The sequence below is a fragment of the Silene latifolia genome, chromosome X (assembly GCF_048544455.1).
Source record: "Silene latifolia isolate original U9 population chromosome X, ASM4854445v1, whole genome shotgun sequence".
Classification (NCBI taxonomy): Eukaryota; Viridiplantae; Streptophyta; class Magnoliopsida; order Caryophyllales; family Caryophyllaceae; genus Silene; species Silene latifolia.
Window position 1 is genome coordinate 274,272,314 of NC_133537.1, and position 13,785 is coordinate 274,286,098.

A 13,785-nucleotide genomic window follows, 5' to 3' on the forward strand; every position below is an offset into this window, starting at 1 on the left:
TTGTCGGCGTGTCGCCTTGTCGGAGGTGCTGGTCGCCAGAGTGATGGAAGGGAGGGAGATACAGTAAATGGAATCGCTGGAATGTCGCGAGTCCAAAAATGTTATGAATTATTCTAATTAGACGTGTCCACTATGACACGGGCCGTGTCCGTCATGTCTTGGCCGTGTCCAAAACGTTTTGGAATTTTAAAAAACCGATGACACGGTTCAACGCGTGTTGGACACGTTTTTAGGCGTGTCCCTCGCGTGTCCGTGCAACCTAGCTTACATTATGATAATAGGAATATATTGCGCAAAAAAGTACCACATTAATAAAAAAAGGGATATGCTCATTCATGTACATGATTTACTCAATCATGGACATGAATGACCATTATACTCCTGTCATTTTCAATCCTCACAAATTAACCAAGATTCAACTCCATCCAACAAACCACCAGCCGTTCCCTACCGCCGCCACTTATGCCCAACTAGACCACCAGACCACCCCGCCCACTACTCTCCTAGACCACCGTACCAGCCACACGACGATATTGCCGGACCATCCCTTACCCTGGATAACATTTGCACTCGGCATTAGTTTATCAAACCCTAATTTGACTAACTAATCCAGATTAATGCATAACTAATCCAGATTTGTCTAAGATTCAATTCGTGGACTTTATTTCTGAATTGAAGGAAAAATCAAGTGCATAAAGGCCATCATCCAAATTTTATCAAACCCTAATTTGACTAATTTCATTAAATCCCTAGTTCATTAGTTTGAATTACTTTATCCTCCCCAGTTGTATACTTTTATAGTATAGTTAATAAAGTTAATACTCCCTCTTATTCACTATATTCTTCCCCTTTTCTTTTTGCAGAAGAAATAAGCAAGTGAATTTGGACCACACAAAACACACTATCCCACATGCAATTGAATTTGGACCACACAAATCAACCCAATAAAGGAAATAGGGGAGAAAACCCGAATAATCCGAATAAGGAAATAGGGAAGAATATAGTGAATATGAGGGAGTATATTAGAATTATTATTTGATCGATCGAGAACTTCCGTCATAATTGAGTAATTTGACGAATTTGATTTATTTATGAGGGAGGAAATTAGAGAGAGTTTGTTAGTTTGTGTTTTGGGGAAGGGTAAGGTATGGAAAATTAATGATAAAAAGTCCATAGAAGAGTAATGTTTGTCCATGAATGAGCAACTGCGTAAAAAAATGTATTGCGAGAAAAATGTACAAAAGTTTAATCAACTAGTCTTGCTTAGGACGATACTATCCGTCTTAAGTTTAAGACGGGTCTAATATTACCCTACATATACAATACATTATGCTTTTTTCCTATTTATTGCATATGGTTATATTTGAATCGTTCTAAATTTAAGGCGAATAATACGGTCCTAAAGAAGAATTTGTGAAGTTTAATAGCCTTCCCTCAAAACCAAATGAGTTTGGTGTGGTGGTTGTTCACCTCATCCCTTAACCATGAGGTTAGATGTTCGATCCCTACTCATGAGAATAGAGCAAACTATTTGGCCAACCATTTACCTTTTCGTGAGAGCATTCACAATAAGGGGATTATTCACCACCGACTTTACACAAAAAGAAAAGTCTTCCCTCGAAACAGGAATTGGTAATAGCAAGAAGGGTGCCACGTAACAGCATTCAAACCACATCTACTTCCTCTTAAACCACACTGTAAGCTACAAACTGTAAACTAAAAACCCCTTTGTTCTTGCACTTCCCTGCCCTTCATCTTCATCACTCTACTTTCATTACATTTCAAGGTAATTTAACATCTGGGTTTGTCTTTTCTTTGCATTATATTCATTGATTCGCCTTAATTTTTTATCATATTGTCATTAAAGTTAGCATTTTTTTTGCTTTTCCCATATATCTTGTTGTAAAATTTATTTTACTTTTGATTCCCCAGCAATTATGTCAACAAATTATGCTTTAAATTCCAAATTTTCAATGATTCGATACGTAATTAGTGTATTAATCTTAGTTTATACTCCCTCTGTCCCGGTCATTTGTTGTCCTTTTCCATATTTGGGTGTCTCAGTGAGTTGTTGTCATTTCTATTTTAAGAATGAACTTGATGAGCAATTTGATCATTCCCACTCAATTTGTTCATTGGCTCATTTCTCTTTCCTTAGTCTTTGTGCCAAAACAAAAGGACAACAAATGACCGGGGACGGAGGGAGTATTGTTTTCTGTGTATATTGCTGTTTTACTGTTTATTGTAGACTGAAATTTTCTGTTTCTTCTATTCTTGCCTAGTACTTCTCCCGTCTCAATCATTTGTTTACCTTTTTTTTTATTCTTTGTGAGGGGCATTTTAATCAAAGCTAAACAAATGATTAGGATGGAGGGATTAATTTTTCCTTTCCCTTTTGTACTCCCTTGTTGATTTTGTGTTGGTCTAATTTTGTACTCGGTATTTCCGTAATTAATTACTCTGTATGATGTAATTTATACTTTGAGACGATGCATTCTCTTAAGTGTAAGAGTAGTCAAAATTGTACTCTGTAGTAAGCAGTGAGAATACTGTTTTACCTATACAAGGAATAGGACTTGCAATGTTATATCCACACCTAGAACAACTTCTTATATAGTCGAAGAAGCCGAGCTGCCATAGTCTTCACTTTAGGCAGGTGTGATACTGTGATTGAAGGAGATGAGTAAGCAGATGTCGAATCCTTGAGTTTCTGAAAGCTCCTCCCATTTTTCTTGTTGATGAGGCTAGATATTTGCTGTGGTTGGTAAGTTGGGGTTTTATGAAAAATTGAAGCGAGTATTTTCATCGTGTAACCTAAAAATCTTTCCTTAGCTAGTTGAAGTCCCCCTCTTTGTAATATGATCAATTACAGCCATTATTAAGAGAGAGAGACTTGGAACTAATCTAGAAACAGCACCACTGAAATAGGTCATCTGTTTTCCTAATTAGAATCAAGTGTTCATGTTATTATTTTTAGTAACTCCGAACTTTTTTTATATATTTATGTCTATTATATGTTACAGAGTTGCAAAAGGTGATGTGGTGCTACGGTAGATGTTTTTATTTTTATATTTGTTAAAAGAGACAAAATATGCATATGATTTTAGTTTTTCAGTAGAATTTCTTTCATCTGTATCCTTTCGAAGCTTGTACATTTGTTGATCAACGAATCTTTTAGTTTCACTAACTTCCTCTCTTATCTCTATCTAGCGTTTGGCCTCTAATGTTAGCTTGTGTGCAGAATGGCTGCCTCATCCGCATGTCTAGTGGGATATGGTCCGTCAACCTCCAGCACCAAAGCTGTTTTAAAGGACAAATTATTTCACGGTCATTTTTTTGCTAACCGAGACCGCTCAATGTTGCTGAAGTCTCCTAAAGCCTATATCGTCAAGGCATCCCTGGACCAAGGACAAAATCAAGGAAGAAGAGACTTCTTTAAATTTTTGCTTGGAAATGTGGGACTTGCATCAACCTTAACAGGTGGGAAAAATGCTTATGCTGATGAACAAGAAGTTTCTTCTTCCAGAATGTCTTACTCAAGGTTTCTGGAGTATCTTGACAAGGATAGAGTGAAGAGGGTAGATTTGTATGAAAATGGAACCATAGCAATTGTAGAGGCCATATCTCCTGAGCTGGGTAACCGCGTTCAGCGAGTTCGGGTTCAACTCCCAGGTCTTAGCCAGGAGCTACTTCAGAAGCTCAGGGAAAAGAATATAGACTTTGCAGCACATAACGCGCAGGAGGATTCTGGTTCAGCGTTGTTGAACTTGATAGGAAATCTTGCTTTCCCGCTTCTCTTGATTGGGGGACTTTTTCTTCTCTCTAGACGCTCTTCTGGAGGAATGGGTGGTCCAGGTGGTCCCGGGTTTCCCCTAGGTATAGGTCAGTCTAAGGCAAAGTTTCAAATGGAACCTAATACCGGCATAACTTTTGATGATGTTGCCGGTGTTGATGAAGCAAAGCAGGATTTCGTGGAAGTAGTCGAATTCCTTAAAAAACCCGAAAGATTCACAGCTGTTGGAGCTCGCATTCCTAAAGGTGTTCTTCTTGTTGGTCCTCCAGGGACAGGAAAGACCCTGCTGGCAAAGGCTATTGCAGGGGAAGCAGGTGTGCCATTTTTCTCCATTTCGGGTTCAGAATTCGTTGAGATGTTTGTTGGCGTGGGTGCTTCTCGAGTGCGTGATCTCTTTAAAAAGGCGAAAGAAAATGCTCCATGCATTGTTTTTGTTGATGAAATTGATGCTGTTGGGAGACAAAGAGGTACTGGAATTGGGGGAGGGAATGATGAAAGGGAACAAACACTTAATCAGCTTCTCACTGAGATGGATGGCTTTGAGGGTAACACTGGCGTAATAGTAATTGCTGCAACTAACAGAGCTGACATTCTTGATTCAGCTCTTCTGAGGCCAGGACGTTTTGACCGACAGGTGTAGTTATTTTACCTTGGTCGCTATCTTTTAAATAATGCAATTATAAGTTTTATGTGAGATGTTCTTGCCATAGGAGTAGACTTGACCGACCTGAATGGCTCGACCCGAGATCCGAATCAGAGCCTAACAAAACAACTCAAACATGATCCATAACCCAAACGGAACCAACCACGGTCTGAATATTACTGGTTTCTATAGTGACCTGGTCGAAATGGCCTGGCCTGGCCCATAACCACTTCACCATATCTGAAATGACCTCAATTGTCAAAAATGACTAACTTGAGATTATATTATGTTTTTCTACATTAATAAATAACAAAAAAAAGTCAACGAAGCCCTAAATGACTCGAGTTAGACCCAATTGACGGGTCCTAAAAAGACCTGACCCGATCCTAAGGGTAAAATATACCCTAAATGACCTGCCCAAATTGATCTGAGCTGTGACCCACATGACCTATTCAGGTCTGTAAACTTCTTTTGTAATCTAAGACCATTTTTTAAAGTTAAATATGGTGATAACTGATAAGGCGATAAGCAAAGCGTTACTTATCTTTTTTTTTTTTTTCCTGCTTTTTTTCAGGTGGCTGTAGATGTTCCTGACATAAGGGGAAGAACAGAGATCTTGAAGGTTCATGGCAGCAATAAAAAGTTTGATACCGATGTTTCTTTTGATGTGATAGCGATGAGGACACCTGGTTTCAGTGGAGCTGATCTAGCAAACCTTTTAAATGAAGCTGCGATTTTGGCAGGTCGCCGTGGCAAAACTGCAATTTCCTCCAAAGAGATAGATGATTCGATTGATAGAATTGTTGCTGGAATGGAGGGAACAGTGATGACTGATGGTAAAAGCAAAAGCCTTGTTGCGTATCACGAAGTGGGCCATGCTATCTGTGGGTAAGTCGGCTTTTAAAAATTCTGCAGTTCTCTAACATCAGTGATTGTCTTGAGGTTTGCTGCGGTCTTTTTTAACAGAGTATCATCATTGAGCATAACCATACTTTTCTGGTGTCTTTGTTTTTTTTTTTCAACCAAGCTCTTCAGTTTTTCATGTTTATGTCTGCAATCCTCTTTCTTAATGGAAATCGGAAAAATCTCTTTTTTCTACCTAGGATTCTAGGTGTCTCTGGGTTATTTCTTTCTCCGGGATAGAATTAATCCACATATCTCTACTTTTTTTTTTATTGCATTTTGAAAAAGACTTCAGGATACAAAATTTTCCCGTGACCATTTCTGCCTTAAATCTCTGAAACTAGTAGAGTCATTGTAATTGTGATTAAATACGAAGATGTTGTACACTTGTACAGTTGTACGCCTTCTGGTTTATCCATTACTGTTTGTTTTAAACCCTTTGAATGGCGATCAGACCAACATTATTCAAAGTATATCTTTGGTGGGAGTTGGTTTAATTTCTCAATAGTTATCAACTGAAATGTTGTAGAACAATTACTCATGATATATTATTTTGCAGAACATTGACACCTGGGCATGACGCTGTCCAGAAGGTCACCTTAGTCCCACGTGGACAAGCACGAGGGCTGACTTGGTTCATTCCGTCAGATGATCCAACCCTAATCTCAAAGCAACAACTCTTTGCTAGAATTGTGGGTGGTCTAGGTGGAAGAGCTGCTGAGGAAGTCATCTTTGGTGAACCTGAAGTCACCACTGGAGCAGCTGGTGATTTGCAGCAAATCACTAGTTTGGCCAAACAGGTGAAACTATAATTAATCCAATCCTGTCTTCTCTTATCGGCTTTAATTGAAAGTGCAGTCAATTCCTAGTTCCTATGTTGGCAAAATAACGAATAAAAATCAGCCCAGACAGTGTTTTCAGATTTGAACTCAAGCAGCTTATACTAAGCCTTTGTTTGGTTTAAAAAGAATACTTCTTAAATAAAAGGTGAGGGGGTAGAAAAAGAGGAAGAGGAAGGGAGAACAACCATTCCATGTTTTCGAAGGAAAAATAAGTTATCCATGTAAGAACTTGGTTTTTCTTGTTAGACTATCCTCATCTTTCTCTACGAGAATAGTTCCTAAATTCTCCCTCTTTTGCCGGTACCTGTCAGAGAGGATTCCTAATTCGATATGCAGTACTTATGTGTGCGGTCTTATATAACCAGTATGAAATATTATTATTCATTAAGTGCACATTATCTGACTCAAATAATCCTACAAATTTTATTTGATCAAGTGGCTTAATTTATGATGGCTTTATATTATGTATGTACTTTGTATGTAAAACCATTTTACAATAGATTTGCTAATTCGATAAATTTAATATCTTTTCTGGACAGATGGTTGTCACGTTTGGAATGTCGGATATTGGACCCTGGTCTCTTATGGATTCATCACAAAGTCAAGATGTGATCATGAGAATGATGGCCAGGAACTCCATGTCAGAGAAGCTGGCTGAGGACATCGACACTGCTATCAAGAGACTCTCCGATGAGGCTTACGAGATTGCGCTTAGCCACATTAGGAACAACCGAGAGGCCATCGACAAAATTGTTGATGTTCTCCTTGAGAAGGAAACCATTAACGGAGACGAATTCCGCGCTCTTCTGTCAGAATTTGTCGAGATTCCTCCAGAAAACCGTGTATCCACCACAGTAGCAACTCCAGTTGCAGCATAGGTTTCCATGTATGCATATTATACTCTGAGCTTTTTCCTTCCTTTCTTGATGCTGAGGTATACAGGCTCCAGGTGGTGTATAAATATATTATGTAGTACAGAGAGTATAATTTAGACGGTGTAAAATCGTAATTAATCGGAAATTGAAAAACTATTGATACAAGTACTTTTTTTGGTCCTAACTAAGTAGTTTATGTTATGATACCGTGAACAAAATTGTTGACTAAATTCTAATTTATGGTATTCACCAAGATTTGTAGTCGGAATACGCTTGTTTCCAAGATCTTCTATTGCCACGAGTTATTGTATGTGAACAGTTAGTATCGTCAAAGAAAACTTATGCATCTTCCAAGTAACTGCACTATGCATAAACAAAATTATGAGCTGGAAAAAAAGAACTGACCAGAAAGATTGATAATTTGATATAATGATGTACACAAACAAGACAGAAAAGAAGAAGAAAAAAGAATTAAAAGAATGAATTATTATTGTATTGTTTGTTATCTAAGAAGCAGAACTGGAAGGAAGGGATAAGTTGGCAAGCGAGTCGAGTATAAGCCTGACTTCATCTGTATCATTTACAAAGAAACGGGCTTTGCTAGGCTTCTGCTCTACTGTACATGCAAACACTGCCGCTTTTGGAGACAATAACTCTGCTGAAACTGCATTCTCTACTGTCTCAAACATATCCTCATCCGACCTGTCGTCCCCTATGCACAGCACGAAGTCTGCGCGTTTCCCCTTTTCCTCCATTGATTTGAACACTTTCTCAGCAACCATACCTTTTGTGACCCCCTAGGAAACGCAAGTTGAGAATGGAATTCGTTAGCATATGTGACCTAACCCAAGCTTGTTAAATTCAAACCCGTACGCATCAAAACTGCCCCTAGTGTCTCCTCATCCAAAATAAATAAATGCACTGATGCGCCCAATATTTTTAAAAAAAATATATATATATATGTGCAAATATTTAAAAAGTAGCTATATTTGGGAGAAAGGAAGATTAAGTAAACATTTTGTGCAAATACTTAACATAGATTGTGATACGTCATACGTGACACTTGTGTACTCCGACCTGTATTTTCTTGTGTGGGCGTGTTTAACTCTACACTAAAGATAGGTATGACACATAACTTGAACCAAAAACAGAAGTTTTTTTTTTTTTTTTTTTATGATGGCGAGTCTGACGCTGGACACACACTACTTCTAACTGGGAATGAGTAACATGGGAATATAGAATAGACGAGTTGAGGAAGAAGCATACCTGGGGTTTGACTTCAACAATAAACTGACCCTTCTTGACAACTACAGGTTCATTAGCAAGGACACTTTCCAAATGATCAAGCATTTCTTTAGCCTGAGCCGAACCAAAGTCACAATGTGCATCTTGATAATGCCACACAAGAGCGCTCTGCTTACTCTCCATATACGAACCATCAGTTGCCTCTGTATAATGTTTCATCACTGGCTCAGCAATCTGCATCCACCCAAACTCCGTACTATGCCCACATGTTTCCCAGTTCTCGTTCTCAGGCCACCTGAATTAATACAGTAATTTTAGCGACAAGGTATCTTTTCTGACAGAATAGAACACTTGGAAAAATGTAGTGCTAAACTGTCATCTATATCCATAAACCATAATTTTGTAAGCAACAGAAACCCACACTAGGCAAGGGTCTAGTTTTCGACATTTTATGTTTGTTCTATTTTTACTTATATCTTATGCTCTTGCCTGCTTTAATCCGCCAAGGGAAGTAATCAAACAGCCCATTTCTCAATTAAGCGGGAAGATATAAAAGTGGGGGAAGTCTTTCGAGTAAAATAGATTTGAGAAGAAAAATCAATTAATAGATACAAAAACCTTGGGGAATATACTTAACAAAGAGGTCCAAATAACAAACCATGGTGTTTGGTTCATCTATCTATTCTAGGTATAAGGTATGGGTTTGGAATGAGCTAAACTCATACCTTGTGTTTGTTTCATGTTTTTTGTATTTTGATACCCATACCTCAAACCCATGAGGTATGGCGTATGGGGTATGAGAATGATACCTTTGGGTATCAAATAAAAGAAGAGAAATAAAAAGAAAAATGTTGTGAAAAAATCCATATTTTTAAATATTCATAAAAATTAAATTGTTTCTAAGACTTTTTCCGGGAAAAATATAAACGATGATTTTTTTCCCGACATGTTTAATATATTTAAGAACAAAAATCTTATGATATTTAAGAAAACGAAAAAAAAGTAACATATATAAACATATAATAAGATTTGATTCCCCATTCCAGAATTGAACCAAACACAAGCTATGAGGAATCGAGTTCCAAACCCATACCACCCTGGTTTGATTCCTAATTCCATACCGATATCTTTGCGCGAACCAAACGCCCCCGAAAGATCTTCATAATCGACATGAATTCTCTCTTCAATCAACCCTCTCCAATGTCAAATTAAACACTGTTAAGACAACATTACAGGTACTACAGTAGCTCCCCTACATATCCCATAAAACATAGGCTCTAATTTTCGAGTTCTTCAGCACACAAGCAGAGCTACGATTAACTTTATAGTTTTCAATCTCACAGGCAGAACTGCAGTCCCAAAAGAATGTAGGTAAGGTCGTTTTTTAACAAAATCCAGAGACAAAGACGATTTAAGATATTGACCATTGTATTAAATATTGGTTGCGATACAGAACCATGACCGAGATATTAGGGTTTCGAAGGTTACTGCCACAGCATTTTTGAGGCAATAATTATATCGCAACGAGTGGTAGCAGATCACGACAACCAATTCTGAGATTGAATCTCTGATTTAGTACCAAGATCTTGATCTCAGCTTCTTAATCTTAGAAGCTAACAGCCCACGTTGATACTTGCTAATCAATTTTTTACATATAGCATTGAAAATAAAATTCTAAATCATAAAAGAGAAAATCCAACTGTTAGAAGTAACACATGGGCAGAGAAAAAAGAGGCAAACCTCAAAAAATAACCATGCTCAGCAGCAATGCCCAGCTTCTTGCACGGTGAAAACCAGTCACTTAGACTATCCTTCCCTCTTCCACTAACAATGAAAATCGTGTTCCGGGAATCAGCACAAAGTGTAACCAATGTTGAAATGACCTCCTGATTAGGCCTTTTGCTCATGGAATTTTGTGGCATTAAAGTTCCATCGTAGTCAAATAGAATAGCCCTGCTTTGTGAAACTTTATAAGCTGACTCAACAGCATCAATAGAGAGCTTTCTGAAATTAGGATCAATAGAGAAAACCCTAAAGCCAAATCCTAAACCAGTACCCCAATAGTTTCTCGTGAAATGATCAGAGCAGTTTCGTTGCAAATCTTGCACAAAGCTTCTAGCCCAGTAGCCCACATTATGTGAGCTAACATATCGGTAGTGTTTTTCATGTCGCAATTGTTTTTCTGAGTCTCTTATAGAGATAGCAGCATTCATGGCTTCTGCAGTTGCTTCAACATTCCATGGGTTAACACGAATGGCTCCACTGAGGGATGGAGAGCACCCTATGAACTCAGAAACCACAATCATACTCTTCCTTGGTCCACTTGCCACACGAGCACTTGATTCTGAACCAGAAATCCCTTCTCGGCATACGATGTACTCATATGGAGTAAGATTCAAACCATCCCTCACAGCTGTGACAACCACACACTCTGCAGTTGTGTAGTAAGCCATTTTCTCAGTTGCACTTACCGGTCTGTGAATAATAACGACAGGCTCATATCCTGGTTTCCCATATTCTTTATTAATCCTCTGAGAGATCTCCTCTATCTCAGACACTATCTCCTGTATATCACTTCCTGTAGTTCTTCCAGAGTTAATAATCTGAACTAGCACAACCCGGCCTCGCCATGCTTCATGTTGCTTTAGCATTTGCTCCATTGCCAAAAGCTTCAAATTAATTCCCTGAAATAAATCCAAATCATCCACGCCAAGTAAGACGGATTTCCCGTCAAATTGTTGCCTCAGCTGAGCTATCTTCATCTTCTCTTCTGAATGTTTTATACATAACTCAATTCTACCAACATGAACCCCAACAGGCATGATTTTAATCCCAATTGTCCTACCGTTATATTCTAACCCCAGGTAACCCCTCTTTGATTGGTACTCTAAACCCAACATGCGGCTACAGCAGGAAAGGAAATGTCGGGCATAATCAAAAGTATGGAAACCAATTAAGTCTGCATTCAGCAAGGATCTTATGATTTCCTCTCTAACAGGGAGTGTGCGGTAAATTTCAGATGAAGGAAAAGGGCTATGAAGGAAAAATCCCATCCTTAATTGGTGAAAACGCCTCCTCAAAAAGGTTGGCAATGCCATCAAATGGTAATCATGAATCCAAACATAATCATCATCAGGATTAAGCACCTCAATGACCTTCTCAGCAAACAATCTATTTACAGAAACATAGTCTTCCCACAATGACCGCTCAAATCGTCCTCCATTACCCGCTGAAAAGGGCAACATATAATGAAAAAGTGGCCACAAGTGCTTCTTACAAAACCCATTGAAGTATCGATCACAAAGATCAGGAGGCAAAAATGTAGGCACACATTTAAAGCTGCTCAAAAGAATTTGTGACACACTATCTTGTTCACTACTATCTACATCTGCCAGAAGCGATCCAACATAAAACACTTCTGTATCATCAGGCAAACCATCCCTCAATTGTAATAACAAAGAATCCTCATCATAGCTAAAAATCCACCCAGTACCATCCAAACCCCGGTTAGCAACTATCGGTAACTGGTTCGCAACAATGATCATACGGTCTTGGGTTATAGTAGTCGGGCTATCCGAAGATAGACTTTGGGTCTGCTCGGTCTCAAGTTCATTAACATTCCCTGGCACTGTCATTACTCTAGAGAGCCCCTTGTTCTCCAATTTCATAGTTCGAAAATCACCTGATAGTAAATCTAGCAAATTCGAATACGATTTGGACAACATTTTTCCCGTCTGATCCACTAACCCTCTTCAAAGAATAGCTATATACACTTACAAAATCAAACTGCAGCAATTCACAAAACAAAAACAAGAAAACAATCATTATCCCAACATTAGATAATATCAAGCAAGCATTACCCAGTTCATAATACAAGAAAAGATCCACAACTAGACAATTGAACCTCGATACAGTCACAAAAACTCGTGAGAGACGGTCTCTCTCACTAAATATATCACAAAAACGTGTCAGAGACTTATATATTGAACCAATGAACACCATAAAACGGTCAAACTAACTCAAGAAAACGCATAATCAAGCAAAACAATCAACTATAAACCAAAATTCCAAAATTGGTACGCATAATAAAGCAAATATAATCCAAAAAAAAAAACATGAAAATTAAACCACCTACTCCAAATCAAATACCCAGATGAAAAATTGCTGCTTTAATCTAAGAAATTATCACTTGACAGAAAAAGCCAACTGAGTAAACTCATTGATGATAAAAAGAAGTAAAAAATCTACGAAATTCACTGTTTTTTTACCGTAAAAATTGCTTCTTTTTTCTCTGAAAAATGAAGAATGCTGAATTGGGTCACCTTGAATAGTAAAAATCAGGAGATTTTGAGAAATATTTAATAAAAATGGAAATGAATAATGGTTGAATATCCAAAAAGAAAACGTGGGTATAAATTAGGAAAGATGATCAAATACCGACCTGTCATCAGTCAACTTTGATAACGTCAATACGTCACCAACCCTTCTATCATCATTAGTTTAAGTCTTGATTTTCCAGTACGGATAACATTATTTTTCAATTATTTAACAGTTTACCATGTGCGTAAATTTGTTTACTCTGTTAATGGTCTTTATAAAAGGAAGTTTTTTTTATCCTAAGTAAATGGTAGGGCAGAGTACAGATCGGGTATTTGATCCAAAGTGCAGTTCGGATCGGATATCCATATTAGAAATCCTGAAGTTAGATATCCAATATCCAAACCAAATGTCTCGGATATCCAATGTTCGGGTATCCAAAATAATCGGATCGGATGCGGATATCATTTTGAATTTACTTTAAAATTAAATTTGAAACACGATTATATTCATAGTTTTACATGATATTTTCTTTCGTATTCTTATTCCAATGTTCTCGCTATAAAATTTAAGCAATACTGTTAGGCCCAGTTTAGCCTGGTCTGACCATAACCTGGCCTGACTCAGCAAGGCTGATTGATCAAGACAGAACCGGACAAATCGACTACTATTTAGTCAAGAATATTATGGCAAGAAGACTACTAAATCTGGAAAGGAAGCCCGATAGTCAAGATATTATAGCTCATGAGTACTAGATACTGACTGGATTAAGCGAGATAAACAGAAATGCGATTGTATAAGCCGGATAACCATGCCCTATTCTCAAGGAAGACCAAGTCCAAGCCTAAGACTATTTAATCCATGAATCTGGACGGAAAGAGGAGAAAAGGCTAAAGATTGGTTGAGTTGAGAACGGGTCAAGCGAACTAATAGGAAGCATGCCCTATTATTCCTAAGAACAACTCCTATCTTTGGGGAGAACGTTATACATTTATAACGTTATTCATTGTAACGTTGGAAGGGGAGAGTACTATAAATAGGAGAATTTAACAATTGTAAAGGATATTCATTATTAGTTAATTTTATCTACACTTTATCTTTTACTCTTGAGCATTCAAATATTGATACAACATTGTGCCCGGTCGATCAAAATAATAAAAACGTTAT

General features: G+C 37.8%; 2 protein-coding genes across 5 annotated transcripts; one reads left to right on the plus strand and one right to left on the minus strand.

Annotated features, from left to right (window-relative positions):
• The first annotated feature begins 1,649 nt into the window (after nt 1-1,649).
• On the plus strand, nt 1,650-7,324 carry LOC141616784 (ATP-dependent zinc metalloprotease FTSH 2, chloroplastic-like). Its single transcript, XM_074433927.1, has 5 exons — nt 1,650-1,786; nt 3,242-4,427; nt 5,011-5,324; nt 5,899-6,139; nt 6,721-7,324. Exons 2-5 carry the CDS (start codon nt 3,243-3,245, stop codon nt 7,057-7,059), a joined length of 2,079 nt encoding a protein of 692 aa, XP_074290028.1. The 5' UTR covers nt 1,650-1,786; nt 3,242; the 3' UTR covers nt 7,060-7,324.
• Nucleotides 7,325-7,457: 133 nt separating this feature from the next.
• On the minus strand, nt 7,458-12,867 carry LOC141616783 (putative alpha,alpha-trehalose-phosphate synthase [UDP-forming] 7). 4 transcript variants are annotated; one of them, XM_074433923.1, is made up of 4 exons: nt 12,743-12,867; nt 10,042-12,087; nt 8,323-8,596; nt 7,458-7,853 (listed from the first exon to the last, which is right to left on the minus strand). In XM_074433923.1, the coding sequence occupies exons 2-4, from the start codon at nt 12,024-12,026 to the stop codon at nt 7,563-7,565; spliced, it is 2,550 nt and encodes an 849-aa protein (XP_074290024.1). In that variant the 5' UTR covers nt 12,027-12,087; nt 12,743-12,867; the 3' UTR covers nt 7,458-7,562. The 4 variants fall into 4 exon arrangements, with proteins under 4 accessions (XP_074290024.1, XP_074290023.1, XP_074290026.1 ...); XM_074433922.1 differs by having other exon boundaries at nt 12,570-12,760; XM_074433925.1 differs by lacking the exon at nt 12,743-12,867 and adding an exon at nt 12,624-12,701.
• Nucleotides 12,868-13,785: the final 918 nt, after the last annotated feature.

Excerpts from the sequence above, each read along its gene's own strand:
- LOC141616783 (XM_074433923.1), bottom strand. The coding sequence starts at position 12,026 with ATGTTGTCCAAATCGTATTCGAATTTGCTAGATTTACTATCAGGTGAT. Across the intron at positions 8,597-10,041 it reads GAGCATGGTTATTTTTTGAG|GTGGCCTGAGAACGAGAACT; the intron begins GTTTGCCTCTTT and ends GTATTAATTCAG. Across the intron at positions 7,854-8,322 it reads TTGTTGAAGTCAAACCCCAG|GGGGTCACAAAAGGTATGGT; the intron begins GTATGCTTCTTC and ends TGCGTTTCCTAG.
- LOC141616784 (XM_074433927.1), top strand. The coding sequence starts at position 3,243 with ATGGCTGCCTCATCCGCATGTCTAGTGGGATATGGTCCGTCAACCTCC. Across the intron at positions 4,428-5,010 it reads CAGGACGTTTTGACCGACAG|GTGGCTGTAGATGTTCCTGA; the intron begins GTGTAGTTATTT and ends GCTTTTTTTCAG. Across the intron at positions 5,325-5,898 it reads GTGGGCCATGCTATCTGTGG|AACATTGACACCTGGGCATG; the intron begins GTAAGTCGGCTT and ends ATTATTTTGCAG.